The 25,983-nt window shown below is 44.2% G+C and overlaps 9 protein-coding genes across 12 annotated transcripts; 5 read left to right on the top strand and 4 right to left on the bottom strand.

Moving 5' to 3' along the window:
- The first annotated feature begins 212 nt into the window (after positions 1-212).
- Positions 213-1,273, top strand: LOC6599760 (female-specific protein transformer). Of its 2 annotated transcripts, none has more exons than XR_003409058.1 (3): positions 213-384; positions 460-976; positions 1,040-1,273. XR_003409058.1 is itself a non-coding variant. In XM_026991500.1 (3 exons), the coding sequence occupies exons 1-3, from the start codon at positions 351-353 to the stop codon at positions 1,253-1,255; spliced, it is 594 nt and encodes a 197-aa protein (XP_026847301.1). In that variant the 5' UTR covers positions 217-350; the 3' UTR covers positions 1,256-1,273. The 2 variants fall into 2 exon arrangements, 1 of the variants encoding a protein (XP_026847301.1); XM_026991500.1 differs by having other exon boundaries at positions 217-384; positions 633-976.
- LOC6599761 (polycomb group RING finger protein 3) lies at positions 1,054-2,839 on the bottom strand. The gene is made up of 4 exons (XM_002024845.2): positions 2,542-2,839; positions 2,243-2,395; positions 1,864-2,147; positions 1,054-1,788 (listed from the first exon to the last, which is right to left on the bottom strand). The coding sequence occupies exons 1-4, from the start codon at positions 2,645-2,647 to the stop codon at positions 1,663-1,665; spliced, it is 669 nt and encodes a 222-aa protein (XP_002024881.1). The 5' UTR covers positions 2,648-2,839; the 3' UTR covers positions 1,054-1,662.
- Positions 2,840-3,499: 660 nt separating this feature from the next.
- Positions 3,500-4,437, top strand: LOC6599762 (syntaxin-8). The gene is made up of 2 exons (XM_002024846.2): positions 3,500-4,072; positions 4,124-4,437. The coding sequence occupies exons 1-2, from the start codon at positions 3,541-3,543 to the stop codon at positions 4,282-4,284; spliced, it is 693 nt and encodes a 230-aa protein (XP_002024882.1). The 5' UTR covers positions 3,500-3,540; the 3' UTR covers positions 4,285-4,437.
- Positions 4,438-4,442: 5 nt separating this feature from the next.
- Positions 4,443-6,148, bottom strand: LOC6599763 (cytochrome b-c1 complex subunit 2, mitochondrial). The gene is made up of 4 exons (XM_002024847.2): positions 6,058-6,148; positions 5,794-5,927; positions 5,422-5,725; positions 4,443-5,360 (listed from the first exon to the last, which is right to left on the bottom strand). The coding sequence occupies exons 1-4, from the start codon at positions 6,100-6,102 to the stop codon at positions 4,518-4,520; spliced, it is 1,326 nt and encodes a 441-aa protein (XP_002024883.1). The 5' UTR covers positions 6,103-6,148; the 3' UTR covers positions 4,443-4,517.
- Positions 6,149-6,282: 134 nt separating this feature from the next.
- On the bottom strand, positions 6,283-7,181 carry LOC6599764 (26S proteasome non-ATPase regulatory subunit 8). Its single transcript, XM_002024848.2, has one exon. The coding sequence runs from the start codon at positions 7,133-7,135 to the stop codon at positions 6,341-6,343; it is 795 nt and encodes a 264-aa protein (XP_002024884.1). The 5' UTR covers positions 7,136-7,181; the 3' UTR covers positions 6,283-6,340.
- A 487-nt stretch (positions 7,182-7,668) lies between these two features.
- Positions 7,669-8,430, top strand: LOC6599765 (survival motor neuron protein). Its single transcript, XM_002024849.2, has one exon. It carries the CDS (start codon positions 7,684-7,686, stop codon positions 8,359-8,361), a length of 678 nt encoding a protein of 225 aa, XP_002024885.1. The 5' UTR covers positions 7,669-7,683; the 3' UTR covers positions 8,362-8,430.
- Positions 8,431-9,177: 747 nt separating this feature from the next.
- Positions 9,178-11,422, top strand: LOC6599766 (nuclear RNA export factor 2). Of its 3 annotated transcripts, none has more exons than XR_003409063.1 (4): positions 9,178-9,579; positions 9,639-9,740; positions 9,798-10,932; positions 10,992-11,422. XR_003409063.1 is itself a non-coding variant. In XM_026991557.1 (2 exons), the coding sequence occupies exons 1-2, from the start codon at positions 10,723-10,725 to the stop codon at positions 11,016-11,018; spliced, it is 237 nt and encodes a 78-aa protein (XP_026847358.1). In that variant the 5' UTR covers positions 9,889-10,722; the 3' UTR covers positions 11,019-11,422. The 3 variants fall into 3 exon arrangements, 1 of the variants encoding a protein (XP_026847358.1); XR_003409064.1 differs by lacking the exon at positions 10,992-11,422 and having other exon boundaries at positions 9,178-9,242; positions 9,296-9,579; positions 9,798-9,894; XM_026991557.1 differs by lacking the exons at positions 9,178-9,579; positions 9,639-9,740 and having other exon boundaries at positions 9,889-10,932.
- Positions 11,423-12,124: 702 nt separating this feature from the next.
- On the bottom strand, positions 12,125-13,814 carry LOC6599767 (endothelial differentiation-related factor 1 homolog). The gene is given in 4 exon segments (XM_002024851.2): positions 12,125-12,993; positions 13,068-13,228; positions 13,525-13,648; positions 13,762-13,814. Coding segments are annotated over 3 exon segments (579 nt in total). The 5' UTR covers positions 13,762-13,814; the 3' UTR covers positions 12,125-12,699.
- Positions 13,815-16,211: 2,397 nt separating this feature from the next.
- Positions 16,212-24,281, top strand: LOC6599768 (multiple inositol polyphosphate phosphatase 1). The gene is made up of 5 exons (XM_002024852.2): positions 16,212-16,303; positions 22,287-22,560; positions 22,640-22,876; positions 22,938-23,179; positions 23,249-24,281. The coding sequence occupies exons 2-5, from the start codon at positions 22,294-22,296 to the stop codon at positions 23,919-23,921; spliced, it is 1,419 nt and encodes a 472-aa protein (XP_002024888.1). The 5' UTR covers positions 16,212-16,303; positions 22,287-22,293; the 3' UTR covers positions 23,922-24,281.
- The last annotated feature ends 1,702 nt before the right edge of the window (positions 24,282-25,983 follow it).

The following is a 25,983-nucleotide window of genomic DNA, read 5'->3' as shown; positions in this document are numbered from 1 at the left end:
AGCACACCTTGTAAAACTCATTAGGAAGTTTCAGTAAGAATCGTTTTCGACCGCTACGGAATATGGATTAATGATCTGCATCAAAATCTAAATCGTTTTAATCATAAAAACCACTTTTTCAAAAATAAGACAAAAAATAAAACCAACTTAGATATATATCGACAAATCGATATATATTCAACAACACGACTAGAAGAAAAAAATTAAAATATTTATCCGTATTAAATAATTATAACTGGTGCCTTAAGAACGACCTCAAAGGTATCACCTGCTGTGCTGCCAGTCTACTAAGCAGTCCGGCGAGCAGCAGCAACAGAAAGAAGAAGTGCATAAATAAGTGCATCTGCATTATGGACGCCGACAGCAGTGTAGCGTCCCACCGAGGTCCGTATATAGAAGTGCAACCGAAACTCGAGCAAGTGCATAGAAATTTTTTTCTTTTTGTTGTTTTTTTTATAGTGCCATATAAAGTGAAAAGTGCAATGGAAGAAAATGTACGCTGGACAGAACGAACACAACATCCAGGAATTTGGGACAATTGGACGCCCCCAAACGAATCGATGGACCCCAAATCTTCTCCGAAACCTCTACACAACGCTTAGTAATGATTTAGATATAATATTTCTATGTAGATTCCCATCGATCGAGGACCCGAAGAGACGTACATGTACGAGACCAGGGAGGAGAACGCGAGCGCGTGCGCGAGCAGAAGACGGTACCCTACTTTGCGGATCCTGTGCGTGAGCGGGATCGCGTGAAGAATGTGCGTCCGAAATCTCCACCTTCGACTGGCAAACGGTGCCGACGAACTAGGTCGAGATCGAGATCCTCTGACAGAAGACGCTATCGCCGTCGCACCCGTAGTCGAAGTAGCGAGCGTCGACACCGAAACCGGAGTCCGCGTCGACGCACGCCACCGCCGAGGATAATAACAGTTCCTGTGCCCGTTCCAGCACATGAGTTCGCATATGGATACGTAAGTTCAATTCCCATATCCAGATTTATTCTTCTTAAATTTGCCTTCTGCTCGTATTTCCAGGGCTGGCCGGCACCCCATCCAGCGCATCAGTTTAATGGAATATATGGTCCACTGGCATATCCACCGCGTCCACGATTTGGGTACCGACCAATGCGACCTTCGTTTCAGGCAGCCCCTTATTCTAGGCCTTATGCACACCATGAATATCGCCATCGTCATCCATTTAATCCACAATCTCGTTTTAGTTATAGAAACTCATGGCAGCATCCGAATTAAAGACACATTTCGACATAATTACAAGTTTATTTACAATCGTGTGTGGTTTGTACATTAAAATAATAAATATATTTGTGTATATTTGAAACTAAAAAGAGGAGAACATGAAAATATTGCAAATATAGAGAAAATTGATTAAATCAGGGACGACACAATAGGGGACACACGATAAAGGACAAAGTTAAAAAAGTACTTACGCCTAGGAGGGGCAGGAGAGGGGAATAACTATTAGACTACGACTTTATACATGCAGATTTACATATACATACATAGAGGGAGGAGGGGACTAACACTATTGTTGGGGGCGGGGGGACTCTCCTAATTACGATATTTACGCTTTGTCAATAAATTATAAAAATAGATCATTTGTGTAGCATTTATACTAAAAACAGCATCCCTCGCAGTTGTTAGAGATCAACTCGGGGACGAAACTGCAGGCGAAGCGGAGGATCCCTGAAACGCCATCGTGTGACATAAACAAACTTGAGCGTATGATCTTTGCCCAACAGCTCCTCGTTGCACAAAATGTCAATCTGTAAAGTGATGGTTCAGCCGTTGTAGACATACATTATGTGAATAGAATTGGGAAATATTGCTGGCGCACTTACCTCGCGATATTTTTCAATCCCATTGAGGATTTTCTTGGCCACCAGCTTTTTGAGATGCGTTATCGTCGCCTGGGAGCTACAGCGTATGAAGCGCCTTTGTAGATTCTTAAAGTTATTGCTTATACACTCTAGGCACACATTGACCTGCTCGTCCAGACGATGGAAATCGGATTCGGCATGAGCCTCCATAACCTTTTCATTGTCGTCGTCATGATTTTGCGTGATATCCTTCGGACATGGCATGTTCCTACTTTTGTAAAAGTCTCGCTCCCTGCGCGATTCATCTAAAAATGGAGGAAAGCAAATCGAAAATTAAACAATTACAAAATTGATTGCAGTTGCTATTAGACGTTAATCAAAAGCAAAATCTAAATCAAACCTTCTTGCAGTTTCGGCACCAGTTTGTACACAATGTCCTGCATGGTGCGATCGAAACTGATGTATTGCAGGGGATGAGATTGATGTATGATGTTATCGCAGGTGGGGCAGGTCTTCTTTTCCTCAAGGTGCTTCACCAGGCAGCTCTTACAAACTGAAAAAGTGTAAACAGTTGAAATTAAAATCATTGGTTTTCTGCCTGTGTGGAGGCTTGAACCGGCGTGGCGCGGCGGGGCGGGGCAGGTGCTGCCACCGGGTAGGCCCTTGGAACGGCACAGCTCCATCGTCAGTAAAACTCACATGTGTGCAGACACTCCGTCACTGTTGTGGCATCAATGAAATATCCGCCACAGATTTTACACGTGATGTGCGGATTAATTGTCTTAAGCTTCACGCGCCTCTCCATGTTGGATAATTGAATTTGTTGTTTGACTTTTATTTAATTTATTGTAGAGTTGGTTTTTTGGAGTGCTCTCCCACTCTCTTCCCTCGATAACCACGAGCTGAGAAAACTATGGCCCGCGCTGGCCTCCTTTTAGGGAAAAGGCTTGCAAACATTAATACAAGCACTCAACATGTTGGCCAACTTTTAAAGACCTTTTTTGTTTAGTTTTTAGCAATAATTTTAAACAAATAAAAGAAATCACGACTAAATTGTGTGTACGTGTGAGTTAGGGATGGGCGATAGTTGCGTACCTGTTACTTGAAAGTATTTTCAAATCACCAGTCACTGCTGTGACACAGCTATCACATCCACCATACATGCGAATTTCGAATAATTCAATAGTGAATAAGCAATAAGAAACCAAAAACTGTGCAACGCCTTAAGCTATCGACTGGCTACCAAAAAACTAAAATTTGTGAGATATGAGAGCAAAAGGACGATCGACCAGCTGTGTGTTGTTGTTCTCATTCTATATTCGTAAGTATACAAAAACAGGTATAATCAGTTATGAATTTTTTATTATTATCAAATTAGCAAACAATAAACAAAATGTACAGATATATATGCAGATATATTTATATATATATATATATATATATTGGCATTAATATATATTAAACAGAATTAGGTGATTTCCAGTCACAGATATCGTCAAGTCTCTGATGTCGGCTATCAAAGTGTGTGTGTAAGATGCTACCTGAAATGTCAAGAACATTTGATGACTTTCAAACACTGCACTTTTGTGACTTGCAGCACTACTGCACAGCTGTTTCCGATGTTTTTATTGTTTGGCTTCTTCATTCTTGCTTAAGGCGAGGCGTAGTTTTTAATTTGCTGATAAAAGTGTCAACCAAATGGCCCTGGTAGATCATGACTCATGGGACATCGAGTACGAGGGCTGCGAAAGACTGCGCCACCAGTTGCTAGTGCAACTGCATCAACGCCAGCAGCTGGGGCAGCCCAAGGAGAAGGAGTACATCCAACTCACAGATAGCATAAAAACGGGACTGGAGCAGTTGGGTAAAGATGTGAAACATCTCAAGGTAGTACTAGACAATGCCATCACATGGGAGACTAGCCCTCAGGAGGAGCTGCAGCAGCGGCGTATAGATTGGGATAAGCTAACCTCGCAGCTGCGCGAGATTAATCAGAAGTTTACGAACAGCACGCGCTCCAATGTGCTGGCCGCGTTTTCAGGCTCCGCCTGGCAGGAGCAGGTCAGGCCGCCCGCCCCCCGAGAAACACCCATTGATGTAGAGACGCTAAAGCTGAGGCAGGCCGAAATGCTGGAAGATCAGAATCGTGGCCTCGAAGCGCTCTCGGCCACTATTTCCCGACAACGCAGTCTGGCCACCCAGCTGGGCAACGAAGTGGAAGATCAGAATAGTGAGTAAAAGTTGCAGTTCCTATTCAATGCTCAGCTGTGACTGTTTCCAGATATTCTCGATAACCTGGCCAATGCAATGGATCGTGTGGAGACGGGAGTGCACCGGGAGACGCACAGCATTGGGCAAGTGAATCGACGGGACAGCACTTGGGGCTACTGGCTGGTCATCATTGCTCTGTTTGTGGCCATTCTGGTGGTGGTGTTTGTGTAGTTACCCAATTCCCATTGTTAAACGTATTCTATGTTATATTATGTCGAATTTTTTGTACACCTATATCAATGTTTCCGACGATCCCTTTAGTGTGCAAATGGTTCCAGTACGAGTATTTATACGAACATTAAACTACTACCTATAAGAGAAAGATTTCATTTGTCGCGGATCGTTAATTCCAACAAGTTTATTTTTAGTCGTTACATTTACGGATAACAGGGGAGTTTTTCTACTTAAGCCAAATCAGAAGCGTAGGGCACGTTCTCCAGGTTGCCAATGGCACCGACCGATAGCTTCGAGCCGGCCACCTTCTTGGCAGCCTCCTGGACTTGCTGCTGGGTAATGCCATCAATGGCAGCAATCAAAGTGTCAGCCTCCAAGACGTTTCTGCTGAGCGCCGCTTGGCGGCCGATCTCCTTGATCAGACCACCATCGGAGGAATACTTCGAGATGATGCGGGCCTTCAGCAAGGCCTTGCCACGGGCCACATCCTTTTCCGAAACCGAACCAGACTTCAAACCGCGAACCAGGAACTCGACGGTCTTGCCAATGTCCTTTGCCTCGCTGGACACAACGAAGCCAAAGAGTCCGGCATCCGAATAGCTGGTATTCAGAGCCCTAACAGAGCTGGGCCTCGAGCCGCCAGCAGAGTTGGCAGCCTCGCCGAACAGTCCTGAAGAGTTTCCACGCTTGGTGGCCGCACCAGCGCCTACAGCTTGCTCCAGCACGGCAAAGGCAAGGGCCTCCTTTGGGTTGGCAATAGAACCTCCCAGACCAGCAACGGCGACAGTGGCACGTTGTCCGGTGGTGTCCTTGCGGGCATCGCCACCAAAGTAGTTCGCCGATGCAGTCTTTCCACCGCCGCTTGGGAATTCCAGGGTCTGGGCGAAGCCCGACAGAGTGTTGTTGTCAATACCCACGCCAACAACGGCAGCGCGACTGGCCGAAAAGGTGTTGGCCACGTAGTGCAGCAGGCTTTCTGTGGAAAGATTGCCCAGCTGGAACCTGGGGATGTAGATGGAGTTGCCCAGGCCGGTACGGAAGGCAGCCTTGTGGACCAGCTCAATGGCACGTTGCTGCACAACAAGAAAGATTTTAAGAATACAGGATAGGAGCACGAGTGAAGAAATGGCTTACCTCTCGGGTGACACCATCCAGTTGGTTGTGCAGAGTCTTCGCATTATCCTTCAACTCCCATGGCTTGAAGGCTGGCTGCAGCAGATCCTGCAGGTAGCGCAGACCGGTCTCCACATTGTCGGCTGTGGTCTCCACGGTGTAGCCGACAACCTCGCGATCGCCCCAGGTGGTCAAGGTGCCGCCGACCTGCTGAATGTTGCGGGCAATGGCGAAAGCAGACGAGTTCTGGGTGCTCAATCCTCCGGCCAAGCGGAGCAGATGGGAAGCTCCCAGGGTATCGTAGGCCTCGTTACGGGAACCAGCTCTGCAAGAAACCAGAGGTGATGCAATAACACTGGGCAGGGCCGGCAGGCAGACTGTGCCGCCACTCACCCCAAGACGATCGACACTCGCGAGACGGGAACGGTGGCATCAGCTGTGGCCACAACCAATTTGTTCTCGAGAACATTCACACTGACGGCGGAGATGTCGCCAACGGGGCGTGGGCAGGTGGCATAGCCCCGTTTCTGAGGAAAGACAGGGTAACATTTTCATTAGTCCTTTCATAATTGTTTAAACAGAAAAGCTTTTACGTAACACGAGTCTCCCCAGTGGAAATTATTTGGCTGTAATTTTATTGGTTAAGTTGAAACTTACAGCGATAGCGCGCAAGAGATGCGTCTTATTTGCGTTGCAGGCCATTGCGTTAATTATATTACTAACTTTTTCGTCTGATTTTAAAGCAGTTTTTGTTAAAAAAAAATCGCAGAGCGAAAATTTTTACTCCGCTATCGTTCGCTCCGCTGTGAAGATCTAGTTCGCCAGTCGCCCTATCGACTATCAAAACAATCGAACTGGTTCATTTCGGAACTGAGCCAAGCATAGGAGATTAAATGATACTTTATTTATGCATATTAAAAAAATATTACAAACTTAAGGTTTAAACTATCATCTCCAGATCACGGGCATAGCTGAGCACCTGCTCGGCCAGCTCTTCGGAGGGCAGGGCCTCCTTTGGCTTTATGCTACGGTCCGTGAAACTATAGTTGCCATTGTCCTCCAGCTTCCACTGGCGTTTTTCGCCAAACACCTTGATCTCATCCGGGACACGCAGATTGAGACGTTTGGCTGCGTCCTTGGCGGAGATTTTCTCGTAGGACTTTTCAATGCACGCACCAATCTCGTCGCGCACTGTCTCCACTAGCAGGTCCATAAAGTAATTGTAGACTTCAGCAGGCATTGAAGACTTGGCCTGGAAAATCTTATTGTACCTGCCCTCCATAATGTACTGCTCGAGGGCCAAGATGGGACGAATGTACTGATTGTGCTGAATGATGTCCACTGACAGCAGCTCGAGCTCGGTGTGGAAATCGGAGACTCGATTGCCGGAAAGCAGGTACAGCAAGTTGAGCCCCAACAGTTTGTACTTGTTGTCCGATTCGCCAATGATCTTGGCATAGTCGTAGTAGTAGCACTTCAGCTGCGACATATAGCGCTCAAAGGCCTGTAGATCCTTACTCAACACACTGTGCTCCACAGCGATTTCAAGCACGCAGCGAGCCAGAAGCAGTTGCTTTTTCGAGTTCTGGGCCTCGCTGCCGTCTGTCGGTAGAAAGACCATTTTGACTAGGGCGACTTTTAGTTGGTCCAGCAGAAGGCCACATTTCTTGGTGTTGGGCGGACGCTTTGCCCACTCGGCGGTCAGTTCCTTGTATAGCGTTTCCACTGAAGCCATTGTTAATTATTACTTTTTATGTTTGCAAACGGACAATGAGTTTCGTTTTTGGTGCAACTTTAGTGATGAGAGATGGCTCTTAGAGCTCAAGAGCATCGGTGTTTGCGGACATTGAGAGCAAAACATCGATAAGATATCGAAACATCGTTGTTTTTATATATTCCATAAATTTATATATTTTATAAATTAAAATTTTGTAAACACTAAAATATGAAATATATTATTGTTATTGACTTTTTGAGTTTTGGGCAAAACTTTACAAACTTTTTACAAAGGATATGTTTAGGGGTCTAGTTTGTTTAATTTTCCCAATATTTTTCCCCTGTTCTGCCTGTTGTGTCAAGTAAATCCTTCATGCTAAATCCTTAAGTAATTGTATCATTAGATCAAACATATTAATAATAGTGTCAATAGCTTCTAGTGTAAATCCAACGATATGAAAAATATCGATGTTTCTCCAGCTCTACACACTGGCAGCAGTGTTTTCCAGTGTTTTCCAGCACTCCGAAATTATCATTTATTTGCTTAAAAAAACAAAATAAAGCAAGATGTGTGACGAAACCAATAGCGCTGCCTGGGACGATTCTCTGTTGATAAAAGTCTACGATGAATCCGTGAATTTGGCCCGCGAGGCCTTGGCTCGCCGTTTGGCAGACTCGACCAATACGCGTGAGGAGGAGAACAAGATGGATGAAGTTAACACTGCAACCGACGCTACCAGCCCCGAGCCCGTATTGTTCAAGGTGGGCGACTTCGCCCGGGCCACATTCACTGATGGCGTTGACTATGAGGGAACCGTGGTGTTCATCAACGAGGAAGCAGGTACTTGCGTGATCCGTTACCTGGGCTATGAAAACGAGCAAGAGATATTGGTCGCCGAACTGCTGCCATCTTGGGGCAAGGACGCCCGTCGCCAGCAGTCGTTAATGGCATATCAATTCGAGATCGAGACAGCGCATCAGGAAAAAGCTCGCGGCAAGTCTGCCTCAAAGAAATCTTCAGTCAAGACCAAACCTGCTGCCAGCGCAGTTCTTTCTGGTGGACCGTGCATGCCAACTATGCCATTGATCCCCCCCATTATCCCTCCTTATGGTAACCCGGGCGAGGAGCAGGACCTTATGTCCATGCTGACTGCCTGGTACATGTCTGGTTACTATACAGGCTATTTTCAAGGAAAGAAGGCCATTCCACGCCAAGTTGAGAAGAAAAAGACTCCCAAGAAGTAATTTGAAGCTTGGAAATTGTAAGACTTGTAACCATTAAGAAGCCAACATAAAATAAAGATTCTAAAAAGAGAATTATTGTTTTAAGTTTCATGTTCCCCACCCCACCAATCGTATTGAAAATTCACCGCACTGCCCCAGTTTCAGCGCTAAAAGATGGACCACCGGAGTAAGATATTGAGGAATTTAACTAAAACATCGTAACTAATTCATGACATGACAAAAGGCCACAGATACGTGTTAAACTTTTCGGATGGATCCCTGCCGATCCAGGGGGATTATCCCGACCCCAGGATATTTAGCAACGGCTCTAGTTATGGTGATCGGGTGCCGGGCTTGAGCTGGAATGAGTTTTTCATACATCATTTGGGACAGCTCGAGTATTTGGAGAATCCAAAACAAGTGATACTGGAAGCCATCTTTGATGTGATTGACGGCGAGGAGTTCTATCCGGTGGCCTATGATGTTGGCTCTCCATGAAAAACCTTTGCCATCCTTCCATTGTAAACTTTTACATTTTCAGTGTGGACCTCGCGTCGTAAATTTCTTGCGCGTGCCTGCAAGCCGGCGATCGATAAGCTGTTTGCCCAGAAGCTCTGCTTAAGTATTTCCTCCGGCGCCACTATGCACTGGAAGTGCATAGCGGCGTGCGTGGCGTGTTGAATCTGAGCAATTTCGGGGCGAATCCCTGTTTCAAGAATAGTGTGGTTAGTCTGGCAAATGTGGCCACCTTGAAGCATGTCTGCAGCAGCATCTATCACAACGATGAGACATTTAGCGCGGTGAATGGGTTCATTTTCGCGAACAATCACATGAAAAGCGTGGATCCGCTCAAGCTATTTGGCGATGTCGAATATGGACTCGTGGATCTCAGTGAAAACAAGGTATGTGTGAGGTGTAAAGTAAGGCATCAAATCTAGCAACAGGTAATTTTCAGATTGCTTCTTCGGTTCGTCTGTGGCGTGAATTGAAGCGTGTTCGAGCGAAGGAACTGAAGCTGGCCAACGTTCCCATCACCATGAGTTCCAAATATCCCAACAGCATTAAGGCGTTGCAGGGAAACTTTAGTATGGTGGATGGCATTCCCCACGGCAAGCTCCACAGCACCTATACGCCCCTGAAGCACGATATCGATTTGGAGTCGACGGCATACGCATTGACTGGACAAAAAAATCGAAGCTGGCTGATTTTGAGCATAGCGAAGATTGGCATGCATTTTTGGTTTGTAATTTCAATCCCACGTCTGTACTTTTACCACTTAACATATCTGTGATCTTTAGGTACCCGATCCTATGCACGCGTTAACTGAAACAAATCTCTTTACATTATTCTTTATTACGACAAACCAATTTCTGAGCGAGATCTATCCCTGCTACTACAAGGTGAGATCTCATTTAAGGATTTTCCTCATCTGCTCTGATATTTCAATCCTTTATTAGTTTGACGGAAAGGAGCACATTTTTCTAGTGCACAACTGCTTCGAACAGATTGCGTATTTAGTGCACAGTTGCAATCTGGAGATACAAATCCACGAAACGGTGCCAAAGGTAGAAGATCCAGATGTGTGCATGGGTCCTCGTACTATTCCGTTCTATATGCGCATGAATGTCAGCCGCTTTAAGCTCCATAATGTGGATCCCCAGGAGAGGATTACCAAATGCATACAGAAGTGCTATGTGGCCCAGAATCGGCTGCTCAAAATGTCAGACTTCCAGGCAACCGAGGGCCTTAAGGGCCTTTGGGTCCACATGGGCTCGACGAGGATTCTGAACAATATTCTAACAATTATCTCGCGTCAGTACATGTCAAACTGCTCGGAGATCCGTCTGTGCAACAATAATATTCTCAGGATAGACGCCGCGCGCGTCCTGTCGCGAATGTGGAGCCTCGTGCGTTAGATTTGGGCCATTATTGGATAAACGATTTGGAGGACATCAAGGCGTTGGGTGAGCTACCGCTGAAGTCCCTGCGACTCCATGGCAATCCGCTGTGCCGAAAGTACATCCAGGCAGTGAAGGAAATCTTCCCCCAACTGACGACGCTGGATGGGGTGGATCTGAGCAGCAAGCCGGGCCAGGTGCCGCAGAAGAACTTCCTGTGCGACATTGGGGCCAACGAGCTGGTGGGCGACGTATTTCTTAGCAACTATCTGCACGAGTTCGAGCAGGCGGACATGCGGGCCAACCGCCTGATGAAATATTACACGGAAAACTCCATATTCACGATGACCAGCAACTATGTGATGGGGCGCTCGCAATCAACGCCCAGCTCTTTAAGCGCATCTCAAAGTACACCAAGCATTCGCGGGACATCAGAAAGTAGTCGGACTATACCAAAGCCACAAACGAATTTCATGTGGGTTTGATGGAGATCATTCGCGTGCTCATGGAGCTGCCGAGTGTCGTCCACGACTTTCGATCCCTCCAGACTGATGTGATGCACTACAATGGCCAGTTGGCAGTTATTCATTTGACTGGTCTGATGCGCGACGACTCTCCGAGCACACATAACCAGGCGGAGCTCTATTTGGCCTTTACCAGGAACTTTGTACTCAAGGTTGATAAGGAGGGACTGGTAGGATACCATTTGAGATACTACTTTAAATAGATTAATTCACCATCTGTCATTCCCAGGGCTTAGGAAAGAAGGCTTGCCGCTGAAAGATCTCTAATGACCACCTGAGCATCATAAATCCCTCGAGGAACCAGGTACAAGATGCGTTCAAGGTCTGCCCACTGCGAAGGAATCGTCTGAATGCGCCAGCCTCCAAGGATTCACTTGATGCCAAGAGCCACAAGCTCATTTTTTTCCTCCAGCTTACCGGACTAACACCTCCCTGGTGCACAAGGATCGTGGAGTCGGCCGAATGGGACTTTGAACGGGCCAGCAAAATGTTTCTCGAAATGAAGAACAACAGAGAGATTCCCGAATTGGCCTTTGTCTAGGCAGACGGCAAGCAAGCAGCAGTACTTAATGCTTTGCGGAAACCGAATTTAACACCAACACCAATTTAACTAACCAAAGAACAAATCAAAGAATATCTACTAAGAATTTTTGCCTTCAATCTACCTTCACATGTTTTCGAATACTAATACGAATACAATTCTCCAAAGAAATTAAAGCGTACAAAAATGCCATAGATAACCATTTCGAATAATGCTTAGATGGCTAAAAAAACATTTATTATGATATTTAAAGAGTTATTCACTGGCAAAACACGAATCATCTCCTAGTAATTGGAGACTCCTATACAGAGACTTTCATAGCAAATACACATGTATATAAGTATAGTTGTTTATATCTCCATATCTATATCCATATTCACCTCCTCTCCGCTGTGTTCATTTTGGGTTAGCATAAATTGTATGCAAAATATTTGAAGCTGCCGCCCGGAGTAGAGGAGGAGTGGAGCAGTGTTCGTTCGAGTTAGAGAATATACAAGAAAATGCCATCGCTTACAATATTTAAATATTTTGTAGACTAGAAAATGTTACCCTAAATACATTAAGAATATGTTTCTTGTATACATATGTATGTATGATGCATACACAGAAGACCCTTATACGATAAGTTACGTTACACAAAAATTAGGTGAAGTGAAAGTCCGACTAAGCTCTAAGAATTTGCATATATCATTTAGTGGTACATATATGTATGTATAATGGATATTAGTCAAGCTGGTTTTGGATCATGCAAATGCAAAAATTTTCAAATTCAGATGGTTTCAGTTTTTGGCGATTTTCGATTGAATTGAAAGAAGTTTGTGTGTTTTTATCAATGCTTTTTATGTCTTGATATTTAATTCCACAACTTAAATTTTTGTATAACCGAAATAACCGAAAGGAAGGCTTTTCCCTTGGCCAATGCCAATGCCTATGTCAGTGTGTATGGATGAAAACTCTTTCCTTTCAAACCATGAGCGCCGACCAGGCCTAGCTGGCCCTGGCCCTTATCAAATAATATCAAATTAGTCTGTTGCGTTTCGCTTTCGTGTCACTCTCTCTGTCTCTGTTGTTTCTGTGCCTTCTGCGAGGGGAGACCGAGGCTGTGATTGTGATTTGTATTTAAAAAAAATTACAATATTTAATTTATCAGGATAAAAGAAAAAGGGGGGGATGCAAATAGTTGTAATAATAGTATCTAAAGCCATCGTGTATCTGTGCATGTGTGTGTGTGCGAAACGCGGCAATTGGTATGGTTTTTTTTGGCTTCAAACAAAACATTCAAGAACTATGGCGCGCTCATAGATAAAAGAGGATTGGGTGTGTGTGCGGTGTGTGTCTTGGGCTGCGTGGTTTGGTTAACCCGATTTGATTTGGTTAAGAGCCTCCCGATAAGGCTTCATTTGCGTCTTCTGCTTACGGTACTCCAGCCAGGCTCCTGGTGTTGCTGCTGCTGTTGATGTTGCTGCTGCTGTCTGGCGTTGCGTGTTGAGGTGTTCGATGGTGGAGCGCCGCAAGCAGTGGACGCGGCAGCATCGTCTCACTTTTTACCGGGAGGCGCTATTGGTTGGCCACGCTCCTTGCCGCGCAGCTTGATGCCAAGCACCCGCTCCATTTTTCCGAGGATCAAGTTGTTAGGAATGCCGCGTCCGGCCTCGTAGTCCGTTATAACCTGCTGCTTCTCACAAATTTTCTGCCAACCAAAAGGAAAGAAATCAATTTTTAATCAGTGCTTAACCACAACAGAACAAGAAATTGAGAACCTACAGTGGCCAAGTCCTTCTGGCTGAGACCCTTGTTCTGACGTCCCTGTTGGATGATCTTGCCCACGTCAAGCGGTATCTTGTCGTGGCGCAATTCCTCAGTCTCGCGGTCCAGCTTGGCAGTGTTTTTGGTGGTCACATGCTGCTTGTTGGTGCCAGCACCATCTGTGACAGACAAACAAAATCAATAGCCGGTATAGATCGAATGCGTGGGCGAGGGAAAGGGGGAACTAGGCCAAGCAGAAAATAGCTCCTCAATGCAGATTACTACGTGTTGTGAAATGCCTCGACATCGCTGCGGCGGGACGACAGTAATGCCACGCAATACATCATCGCCGCAATTGCAGCAGGAGGTTTCGTTGTTGGTTTTGTTCTTAGGTTAGGCCGAGCGATTGGCATGTCTGTGTGTGTGCAAAGTGGTTTTGGGGGCAACCGGCCTGGTGATCCCCGGCCGTACTCACATTTTTGTTGGGTGTCCACGGCAACGCCTTGGCGGCGAGCCTGATTGACGGCCGATTCGGTCTTTAGGGTCGACGACTTGGGAGCCTTCTTCCGCAGAACTGTAACAGAATCCCAGTCTGACATCTTTGATTTAGTACGATTTTTTGATTGCCAGGCAGAGCGACGAGAAATGAGAACGGAGACAAATTATGACTGAATGTCGTTCGACTGAACTTATATGCTTTGGCAAGACTCACATTGACTGCTTCACTTATGTTTAGTTAAGAAAGTTTACTTTTATTATTAATTAAAACTATAAATTCCAGAACTATCTCGGATGTGTGCGACTTCGATAAAATATACCGTGCGACCCTCGGAAATATACCGAAACATACCGTCTTACTTTAAAAATATACCGTATATATACTGACGAGCTCAAGTTCTCTTATACATATTCCTCGTTTTTTTATATTCCGTCGAATATTACAAGCTATATAGAACATTTAGCCATGCCTACATAATTTTAACCGATTAATGAATCAATTTTCTACTTGACTGGCTTATTTTAAATACTTGACTTTGATTTTTTTTGCCTCAATATTGGTGGTATAGCGGTGTGATATTTAGAGCTGGAGAAACATCGATGTCATCGAAGGATGGCTGTTACGCGCGCATCTCGGGCAAAAACGCAGCCCTCCTCTCACTCAACCGACCGAGGGGCGCTGCTGTATGACGCGCGGCGCGTTAACCGAACTAAACGCGAACATGCAGGAACGATAGCTGCTAGACTAATATTCGAGGAAAATTACTAAAAGAACTAAGCATGCAATCAAACTACAAGTACTAATACATTTACTAAATACGGGAAAGGCAAGTGAGTATTAGTAATTTAATTGGAGAAAGGGAACTAGTGGTGGATATAATATGGTAGAGGGAATAAAATCCGAGCGTTAATTCCTAAAAGGTTCATACAGGGATAACGGTAGATAGTTTCTAGTCGGTATATAAAATAAGTATATTTGAAAAACATGGATGAAACATCGAGACACGGGAAGCAGCAGCAGCGGCGACACTTTCTGACATGGCTTTCTTGCCTTTTTTCGGGTCAAACACCGTTTGTATGACAATTATATAGTTCCTGTAGTAGTACTTTAAAATTATAGCCTTTGAAAGACTTTAAAATTAGTTACTATCGATACCGATGAAGAAACGAACTTATCATCCCACTATCCAAACAGGTGAACAGCTTGAGTTAAACCTGTTTGTAAATTGTTCTTATCTAAAAGATTTTATAATTTTTGTGGAGATTATTTAAATAACCACTGGTAAAAAATTTTTGTAAAATAAGTTTAAACAAAATAGGCCAAAAATATGTTAACTTTGTACATGGTAACTACACACTCGATACATATAATCTACATATTTATGTAAAACAAGTTGTACTCTACGTGATTGGTCAACCAGTTTCAGCTATGATTATGGACAATTTTGATCGAGCGAATGCAGATATCGCTTATCGCTTTGTTTAAATAATTGGATTTATTTGAAGGGGAATACATTGTTTTTATGTTACTGCTATTTTTTTTCTTATAACGATTCTAAATTAATGTGACCTCCTGTGTCTTAAAAGTGTTACCATTATTCTCTCCCTTTGGATCTGGTGTTATCGGCGCCCTTACTAAAATTTAAATAAAAAGCTTTTTTCTCCACAACAAGATATGAGAAGAACTACCCATACAATTTGTGGGAAAGCTATGAAACATAGGAAGAACTTTTCCGGGAAACAGAGTAGTGATGAATGGGACTTTGAGCGTGTCGGGTAATTGTTTCCCCCGACGATATCGCATCTGATGCCATGTGACGCCTTGGAGGACGTCATAAGAAGATTGAGAACGTGATTTATAATGGATCGAACACTCTTGAGTGGCCGTGAATTCAAAGAATTGACGAAAGTCAAGTACTTCTCGCGGAGCGGGATTTCACTGTGGTCAGTTTTTCTCCTATCACGGCGACTTGTCAAACAAGATAACCCACCCTATCTAGGATGCAGCTTTTGCGTAAGCACTTATCGACTTGAGATCTATACTACGTGGAGGAGGTATATGTTACTATATTTTGAGTAGGCTGATTAGTAGAATCAGTGGCCGATTAAACTTGAACGTCTGTCAAGTCTCGTTTCATTGTTCGTCTTATCAGCGTGTTCTACTTACTTACAAATGAAAATGTAAATTTTTATGTTATGTTAACTGTACGTCTACATGCATTCCGAAAAAACATCAAAGATCATTTGCATCATCTCTGCCTTGCACTTTCTTCTCACCTGTCGCCTTGTCTGACTTCCCACGCTTACACCCTCTTTTATCTGCCGTTATCGCTCTCAAATGTTGCCAGGGTATATTCAATAATAAGTTAGGCTCTCGCCCTGCCCTTGTTAGTTTGCCACTATCATTCCTTCTCTTTGCGTTTTAGACCGAAATGGTTTAAAAAATTCTGCTGTTAATCCAGTGCATTTTAACAGGTGTTTGTGTACATCCTCATATACATATGTACATAGTTAGTCCGTTAGAAGTGAGTGCCAAAATAAGCATCCATACCTTAAATTGAATATACCTTGGTTCTTACACTATACAGTCGCTGCGAGTCAGAGCCGATAACATGTCGATTTCGTCGCGGGTTTTATTTCCATTTTGAACGGGTTCGCGTGCGGTTCAGCGTTCGGGATTATTTATACATAAATTTGTGGGAAATACTGCAACCGAATCGGTTAACTTAACAAATTCTACAGTGCACTTCGAATAGGTGTGTGCTATATCTTTATATATACTGTTGATTTTGTGTTTTTTTGTGTGTCTACGAAGAAATTGAGTTAATTTCAAATAAAATTCAAATTTACGAAGCATTAACTATTTGCCATTTGAATAAAATACCCATAAACATCCGCAACAATCCGTTAATTTCGCGATCAAATTGTTGGGATAGTTTCCGGCAATTGCATAAATACTCGGCTCGTATATAAGTATCATCTTATTGAACCATTAGAAAACTATTACCGCTCTCTATAGACAGATGTTCTCTTGCCTGTCAGCTGCACCTGCAGAATAGATATGTACATACATAGTTAGCCATAGACATAGCCATAGACGCCAAGCAAGCCAATTTTGTGTTTATTTTCGAGCGATCCGAACGTATAATACTGTATACACTCGTATATTTTGTTGTCAGCGGTAGAAAATGACTTGGGAAACCTGTTCGGTTCGGTTGGGTTCGTTCGGCAATCATCTATAATTCTTATATAAGCGGAGAGGAGACATGCTACGACCGACATGCCTCCCTTCCCCTCTCCACCCACCGATATAGACAGCATTTTGCCGTGTTTTTGTGATGAGCTCAACAAAATGCTTACCTTAATATCATCATGATATCGTTCTCTTCTTCTCTGAGCCCTCCAGGGCAGGGCCCCTCCCCTCCCAGGCTCCAGTCTGTCTATTCTGTCCAGGTGCTCTGTCTTCATTTTGCATATGAATGAAAAACGCTGGAAACTTGAGTGGTGGCAACATTAATCAGTTTTTGGTAACAAATTTGTTGTCTTGTCTTGTGTTTCTTTTTTTCTTTCTTTTTTTCTCTTCGGGTTTCCATTTGCACGCAGCGTGGGATTTCAAATTTTTTGTTTTGCCTGGAGCTGTAGGAAAGTTAAGAACAGAACTCCGAGCCAGAGAAGTAGGAGGTTCAACGATCTAATCAAATAAGATCTCTGTTTTCTGTTAGAAATGTCTGTTTATTCGCGTTTTGTTGAGTTCGCAATCAAATTAGCAGCTGGCAGTTGCTTGGAATGGATCCCAATCCCCAACCCGCAACCCACACCTTATTCGGACGGGCTCTGACTCAAAATGGGGCTAGTGCTGCGTTTTGCACGCGCTTAAAAAACGCACGCCTCCATGCAAACAATCAAAATAATTAGCTGGACAGCGGACAAAATTAATCTAGGCTCATGAAATGAAATGAAATGAAAAGAAGCACAAAGATAAGCAAATTACGTATACAAATAGTTGACACAATTGTCCTCGTACTCGTACTCCCCCTTACATCTTGGAGGAGCTCCTCCCTTTGGAGGATTCCCAGATTTACGATTGGGCCACGCGACGTCCCATCCTCTGGGGGCAAGCCTCGAGCCGGGAGCCTCGAGCATCGGCACGCTAGCCACATTAAATATTTAATTTATTTGTGTGCCCTTGCAGAGGAGGGTCTCACGATTGTGATCAGAATTTTGCGACATGCAGTGAAAGAAAATGGAGATACATAGATAGATAGAGCTCCATTAAGATCAGAATCAACGACTTGCAGCCTGAAGCCTTTGTAGCATGCCATATAGCTTTCATTGAAGATATTCCTTCCATAAACAAACTGCAGTTTCATGTACAAATCTTTCAAATATACAGATATTCTCATGGACACAACCCACCTGCAAGGGTATCAAATGCTTAGCATTCCTATCTTTTCGAATGAATGTATGTACAAATTTTGTGTTACAACAAAATTCTGGAATTCTCCTGCGGTTTGTTGACGGCTTCTGACGGCTGGTCGGCGACATTGTTTGCCTTAGCGGCTACCTGATGTCGGCAGGGGGTGGGGTGCGGTTGGGTTTAGGCCCAGCCCTAAGTGGGCCACTACCTCCGAAAAGCAAATGTTTGAGAACAACAGAGAGAGAGAGAGAGAGAGACGGAAAAACCGGTTATAGACATAAAAAAGTTGGTTCTAACGTTTTTCGTTTTTCCCACTCTGCTTTGCTCACTCATTCTCAGCCACTCTCTGTCTCTCTGTGACGCGATCTTTTGCTCTCTTGCTCGTGGAAAAGTCGTTTTCCACACCGCTCCCAACAGCCGCACTCGGCTCAAATAAATTGCAGAATTTGTCAAAAGTTTTTCACTCTTGATTTCGTGCCAAAAGCATTTTGGCATTCATTTCCCACTCTCCTCTGCTCTGCTCACTTAACCTTAACCGAGGAAAAGCGGAATACGTACATTATTTATACGAAAAGAGACTTTCCTTTTATTTAAAATAGTTCAGAAATAGTCGCTTTTCAGCGGCCAGCCAAGCACTTTCCTTGATTTTTAATGGGAATTAGTTAATATATCATTAGAAACGAAGAGCGGTTCTATTTTTGGGTATGGACAGATAGATTCCGCCTGCCAAAAACCAAAATATTTGGAAAACTCTTACAAAATTCCAAGATGGGGAAATGTGCGCGTCTGCCCCATGCCACTGCCACTGCCGCACTTGCTTCGTCTGCCGCTTCGTTCGGCTCTGAGGTCAAGCAGAGCAGGCGGCATAATTTAGAATATTTTCCAACAAACAAAAGACAGACAGACGACCCGTCCCGTCCAGATATGAGATCTGATGTAATGGAGAGAAGGTCGCCTCGGGCGGGGGCCCCTAAGTGATAAATTAAACACTTTATGTTCTCAAACTATGCTCGTGCGAGTAGCTCTTTTTTTTTGGTTTTTGGTTTTCGGGGGATCCGTTTTCCAGCCTTTTTCCAATTAAACATTCTCTGGGCAATCGCATAGCTCCCAGGGATTAGGAAAGACAACGACGCCCTCTGAATATTAACCAAATTCTTGTCCTTGTCGCTAGAATGTTTTATGCTCGGAATGAATGCATGTTCCGGTCTGGTCTGGTCCGCTCCGGTCTCCCCATTTCCAGGCACGGTTTAATGGCCATTCATATAAGGAATATATGCATGATATATGTGCCGTTTTCCGTAGACGTGTTAGGGGTTTTTAAGTGAATTGCGCTTGGAGCATCATTACGATAATTGGTCGACTGGGACGGTGTTCGCTCTCCGTCATGGCATTCGTACAGCACCAGCTCAGCACAGCAGAGATATACAGATACAAATATATGCTAATTAATATGCACACTGCACAGGGTAGTAGTAGCCTTTGATTTTCATTCTTTTTTGGGGTTTGGAAATTGCGCGACAATTTTCACGGCAGCTCGCGAACTAAAACGCTCGACGCTTATCTGACGTTCACTTGCGTGTTTAATCAATTAACTTTTGGCCACAAATTGAATCGAAAGTATCTGACGTATCTGCTGCTCCACATCCAGATCCACATCCACATCCATCTATTGGAGCATCGCTTCATAATTCATTCGTATTCGTATCAAAATTATATCATTTTCCCCTGAGGAAAGTTCAACGATCTTTTGATCAATCAATCTGGAGGAATCTGTTGGAGGAATCTGGGTCTGGAAGTGGGTCTCTGGCCGAATGAATCAATTGGTTAAATGATGAATTTGATTTCATTTGGACACTGGTCTAATGGCAATGACTTTTTGGTGTCTGTTGTGTCCGAAAAAATAGCCCAGTGAATTCTGTTTTTGATTTATGTTCTATGCTCTAAAAAAACTCTAAAAAAAAAACAGACCGATCCACAAACTAAAACCAGAGCGAGGGCAAATCGAAAAAAATACGAGAATATGCGGAAAAGCTAAGGAAAGGATGATATATCGCTGCGAAAATTAGCCAAATATTACGAACGCTCGCCCCCAAAAATAGTTTCATAAATATTATTGAAAGAATTAAATTAGTTTCAAATGTTGGCTAATCTCCGTTTTAGATTCTGTTGGATCTCTGCAGAGATCTGTAGGAGATCTCTGGGATCTCCAGTTCTCGTAAAGTGAGCAAAGAAAAACGAGACGGCGACGGGGCAGTCGAATTGGAATTTTAATTTCGCATTGAGAAAACACACAGCCACAGCGGACACAAAAAACTAACAGAAATTGTGGGGAAAAACAAAGGCAGGGCATTCAATTGATTAGGGGGGTGGGGGGTGCGGGGCGGCGCCGCCTCGAGCAGGGGCAGATCGGATCGTATCGTATCGTATCGTATCGAAGCTGCAAAAGTGTATCCAATGGATGCGCGAGTCATGCAATTATTTGCACTTGAAAATGCAAAAGATGCAAAGATCCAAAGATGGAAATGGATGAGCAAATTAGATGCGTGTGTGCTCTGCCGCTCCTCAATGACAGCACATCGCGATGGATCGGTTGAATCGGTTGTGGGGTGCGGGAGGCTCCATTGGGGATACATGTAATTATAAATTCCCAGGCTAATTGCAGCTGTCAATGCAATGCCCATGACGTCACTTTGTGGCAGGCTGGCAGGCTGGCAGGCAGCAGGCAGCTTCTTCTCGTGGGGCAACAGGTTGCAGCATCGAATCGAGAGTAATCGTGAGTAATTTTTGGAGGCAATGGCAATCGATCGATGATGCAAACACGATTCATTCTAAACACAAAACAGAGAGCAGAAGTTTCGTTTTGTTTCGTTCTATTTCTGGTTTTTATTTCGGCTACAATTTATTTGTTTTTCCTTGTGTGTTTTTGTGGCTGCTCTGCTGTTTTGACTGGCAGTGGATTTATTTGTTTTGGAAGCAGGCTTTCCTTTCCACCAAATGCATTTTCAATTTAAAAGCCACGTCACACAGCAGCGGACAAAAGGAAAATCAATTCAATGTAATTTGATTCGAAAGTTGGAAAAACATTTAAGCTAAAATTCGGATTAGAATTCTGTTTTAGGCACGAAATTCAGCTGAAATGCAACCTTCTTTGATAATCGACCTCCATTTTATATATAGTTCTGTTCAGAACTGTTCTTCCCTTCCCTTGGGGAACTTTGTATTATTGAGTGGAATGGCTTTAAACCAGAACTATATGGATATATGTATGTACATATGTACAAATATGTATAGATGATAAATCTGAGAGATCTAAGAGAATCCCATGAGAACTGGAGCTAGAAGCAGAAGCCAATCAGAGCTGACGCTCGAAAAGCATGTTCAAATATTGAGGAATTATGGATTATATATGCCATAATCTTTGGTATTATATTTGTGTTCTTGTAAAACAGCTTATCTTAGCTTATTCGTTATTTTTTTTGAATATGATTTTATTATCTATTCTACAAGGCAGGCCTGCCTGATCGATCGTTCGATCAATGGGGGTTCGAGGTAGGGGTACGGCTAGCAAATGAAGTTCAAGTTAAAATCAGCTCGAGTTACATTCGAATTGTGTGTCGTGTCTTGTCGTGTCTGTTAATGAGCAACCTATTGTCATCCATCCCTAGAAGGAGACCATGTGGACCGCAGACCCTTCTGTTGATTAATCAATGCTGGGGATGGTGATGGGGTATGGGATGCGGGCATCCTATGATAGATACTACGATAAATTGAAACATTACAAACTTTTATGAGCCATACCCTTCCCTTTTTCCCTCCTGACCTAATTGAGGTGATTGGCGGGGGAAGGTGGAGGGGGAAGGGGCTATAAGGTGCTATGCTATATGGAGGCCACGTGGAGGAGCTGCAGCAATTTGTCAGAAAGAGAATCATTAGCCTAATTTTTAGGGCCCAGAGTTTACTATTGTGTGTGTGTGTGTGTGTGTGTGTGGGTGGGTGCGTGTGTGCTGGCATTTCCTTTGACTGAATTTCCATTCTGTGCTTCGATTCTGTGGCCAGGCCCCTCCTTTATAGTCGTCTTGCCAGACGCCACCGAAGCAATTTAAATGCCACACCTTTCCTGCCTTTCCTGCCGTCTCTGGCTTTCCTGTGGGGGTACTGTGGGTGGTGATGGTATGTATACCTCCACATATGACACTCGTCCTGTTCCCTGTCCATTAGGGTTGGCGACAGTTCAAGGATATGTCCAAGTCCCGCCCGAATACAACCCTTTTCTTAACTCATTTCAACTCAACTCAACTCTCTGACTGTCTTTCTGTCTCCAGAGACAACATGCGTTTCCTGCTGCTGCTGCTAGTGCCACTGGTGGCACCACTCCTGGTGGATGGACAGGAGGATTACTGCTTTGGCAAGGATTCCGATCGACCGCAGACGGCGCAATTTGCCTCGAAAACTGCCTACCAGATCGTTAAGAGTAGCAACATCGACAAACAGTACCTTGTCCCCGGCTGCGAGGCCAAGAAGATGTGGGTCTTCCACAGGCACGGCACCAGGCTGCCCAAATCGGGTACCATCAAGAAGGCCTCAAGGCTGATAGAGGTATGTTCATTCGGTGACTCCACTTCCATTGTTCACTTTCTAAAGCTTAAGAGCTTCCCTTCATTCGCTGCGCTTTCAGCTGCGCGATCAAATTGTCAAGAACTATCGGGAGGCAAAGACCAAGCCCGATACCAATGCCCTGTGCACAGAGGATCTGATTGCCATTCAGTTGTGGAAGGGCAATAGCAGCATTACCCCCGACATGGATGAGTTTTTGACCAGCCAGGGCTACGATGATCTCCGAGGCACTGCCAAGCTCTATCAGCGCTACTATCCCACTGTTCTGCCCAAGGACTACAATGATACGTATTACCAGGTGAGCAGGGGAGGAGACAGGTCTCCCTTAAAGAATCTAAAATAATTCTCTTGATTGCCAGTTCCGTCACACGGACACCCAGCGGACCACAGAGAGCTTCAAAGCCTTTGCCGAGGGTCTCTTTGGCACCGGGAATGCCGCTCATCCCGTGGACATACCCAAAGACGATCTCCTGCTGCGTCCCTACGACTACTGTCAGTCGTACAAGGAGCTCAACTACAAGGGCGAAGGTTCCGAATACCACAAGTACACACAGTCCGCCTTGTGGAACAGCACCCTGGCAGATATATCCACGCGATTGGGGTAAGAGCTATAAGTGGCTCTTAATTTCCAGTTCACACTTAAAATGCATTATATCCTTGGGTCATATAGCTATCTGTACACTCTCGATCAGGCGGATATCTTGCTGATGTATGACACGTGCCGCTATGAGCAGGCATGGCAGGTGGATCGCACCAGTGTCTGGTGCGGCGCCTTCCTGCCCGAACAGGTGACTGTCTTTGAGTATGCCGAGGATCTCAAGTACTACTACGGATCGGGCTATGGCTTCGAGGAGGATACGGCACGTCTTAACTGCCGTCTCGTGCAGGACATGCTCACCCACCTAAGCAATCCCGTGTCGCCGCATGTGATCGCCCATTTCGGCCACACCACTGGCCTGCAGACCCTGATCACGGCGCTGGGCGTTCGCAAGGATGACATCAAGTTGCGCGCCGACAATTACAACAGCCTGACGAACCGCCGCTGGAAGACGAGCATTCTAGGTCCGTTCGCTGCCAACTTTGTGGCAGTGAAGTACGACTGTCCCGCCGCCCTGGACAAGGAGAAGGCCGTCTTCTTCCTCAACCAAGATGCCGTGCAGCTGGATTGGTGCAGCGTTGGTCTCTGCAACTGGTCGGAGGTGTTGCAGCGCTACAAGACCCTTGCTGATGCCAACTGCGATGAGTACTTCTGCCGCTCTGGCGCCTCCTCTCTGGCTGGCGGCGCTCTGTCTTCCCTCCTGGCTTCCTTCCTCCTTGCTGCTGTAGTCTACTTAATGCACTAATCTGGATCTGAATCGGAAACGGATTGGTTTAGTTTTTAATGTTTGTAAAATGTACAAAGTTCGTACCAAATGAATAGGAAGAGGAAGTGGAGGATGGAGCAGCATCATCGAGGGAAGTCTTTCAAGTATTTTTCGATTTAAATTTTCTACTTTTAATCCAGCCTCAGCACCACCTTCCGCCCACATTGCAGCCCCCACACACAAAAACACCTACACCTACACACACACACACACACACACAGGCACAGACACTACAATATGTAACTTTTTTTTCTAAACGCTTAACGTACGTTGAAAGTGCTACAGTCAACAAAATAGCTTTATATTAATTAAATAAAATGGATAATTATTAAAAACGAGCGACCCGGCCACGTTTCACTCTGGCCACATGTGGTCATAAGTAATGGGAGAAAAAGAGATAAGTTTGAATTTGAATTTACTTCATTTACCGCCAAGTTCAAGCAGTCTCGCGGTAGCACTGCTTGCATCTACTGTAAATTTAACTTGAGTAGCAGAATTGAGTGCTGTTAGGCGCGAAAACAGCAGCACTTAACAGTGTAATAACATAGTTCAGTAGTTTCAAAGAATAAATGAAACAATATGAGCACGACCACTTTACAACACCGCTCATTTGCGTACCTTGCGGGAAATACAAAAACCATAAACAAATTTAACTAAAATTTCCCTTCCTTTTAGATAGCGAAAGTGACGGGCCTCCTATCAGGCAGCCATAAATATGTGGCTTCTTTTTTGCATGATTTTTTTTTTGGCGTGGGATATATGTATCTGGATAGATCTTTATTGAATCCAAACAGTTCAGGTCAACCAAATTGTATTTAAAAAGCTTATTATGAATTTTATTACTGTATTGTTATCCATTTGTTTAATCGGTTGAAGAAAACATTTAAAAGCACCAAAAAACACAACACCCTAAATCATCTCACGGTACCAGAAAATCGTTTATTAGCTTAGATTGTGGAATAAGTTGAAATGAATTACATATCCTGAGCAAAGGCAAAATAAGCGCGGCATCGCAATGAACCATTGTGTGTCTGGGCCACGTTTCGCTGTGGCATATTATGGTTGCATGTATGAGATGAGACGTTTAAATTTGGGTTTATTTTATTTACCGCCAAAGATCAAGAACTTAACAGGTTCCACTGCTTGAATGTACTCAATATCTGTAATGTAAATGTAAATTTAACTTCCGTTGCAGAACTAGGTGCTGTTAGACGCGAAAACAATGGCTCCACAAAATAAATTAACCAAAAGTTGTTTATATGATTTATATGACATCAAACGGCCAATTTACAACACTGCTCATTTTGCGCGCCTTACCGAAAACTCAAACACAATTAAATTAGCAGAGATTCCTCTTTCCTTTAGATAACCAGGCCCCTCTTTTTATCAGCCAGCGGCACACATTGCTTTCCTCTTTTTGTGGCTCTTCTTTGGCATACGATGTATCTACATATGTTCATTGAATCCGGGCAGATCAACCAAATGATTGAAGAAGTGTTTTCTCAATTTTGTTATTGCATTAGTATACAGCAAATCCAGCATAACAAACAAAGCAGAAGCTTCTATTAGCTTAATCGGTTGCCAAAAGCGCGTTAAGTCACCAAAAAGAAAACACCCTAAATCGTCTCACCTAATTCCACGGTACAAGAAGGTCGTTTATTCTCAGCTTAGATTGTGGAATAATTTCGAATTAATTACATTTCCTGAGCAAAAGCAAAATCAGCGTGGCATCTCACTGAACCACTGTGTGTCTAGGTCCCGGGTGTCGGCTGCTGCTGGAGTACTGGCTGCTGGAAGAGAGCCCACAGCCTGTAGCCCACTTCCAGGGCCTTAAAAGCCAGCTTTGTCAAATCCTTTGGAGTGTGAAATGGGCATTTTTAAAGTGTTCTGTTCCAACTTCTGTGTCTCTGTGAAGCCACGAGAAGCATAGGGGGTGGAGGCATGGCTGCCATGCAGTGTCACGTGTTTCCTGTTAAATGCTCTAATGATGGGTATTAGGCCAGACTAAGTGCCACTCATAAGTGCCGCACACGCACCTGAC

Source organism: Drosophila persimilis, unplaced genomic scaffold (genome assembly GCF_003286085.1).
Source record: "Drosophila persimilis strain 14011-0111.01,24,50 unplaced genomic scaffold, DperRS2 tig00000676-arrow-arrow-pilon, whole genome shotgun sequence".
In the NCBI taxonomy this organism is placed as follows: Eukaryota; Metazoa; Arthropoda; class Insecta; order Diptera; family Drosophilidae; genus Drosophila; species Drosophila persimilis.
Note: the sequence above shows the minus strand (reverse complement) of the source record. Positions and strands in the feature narration are given on the sequence as shown.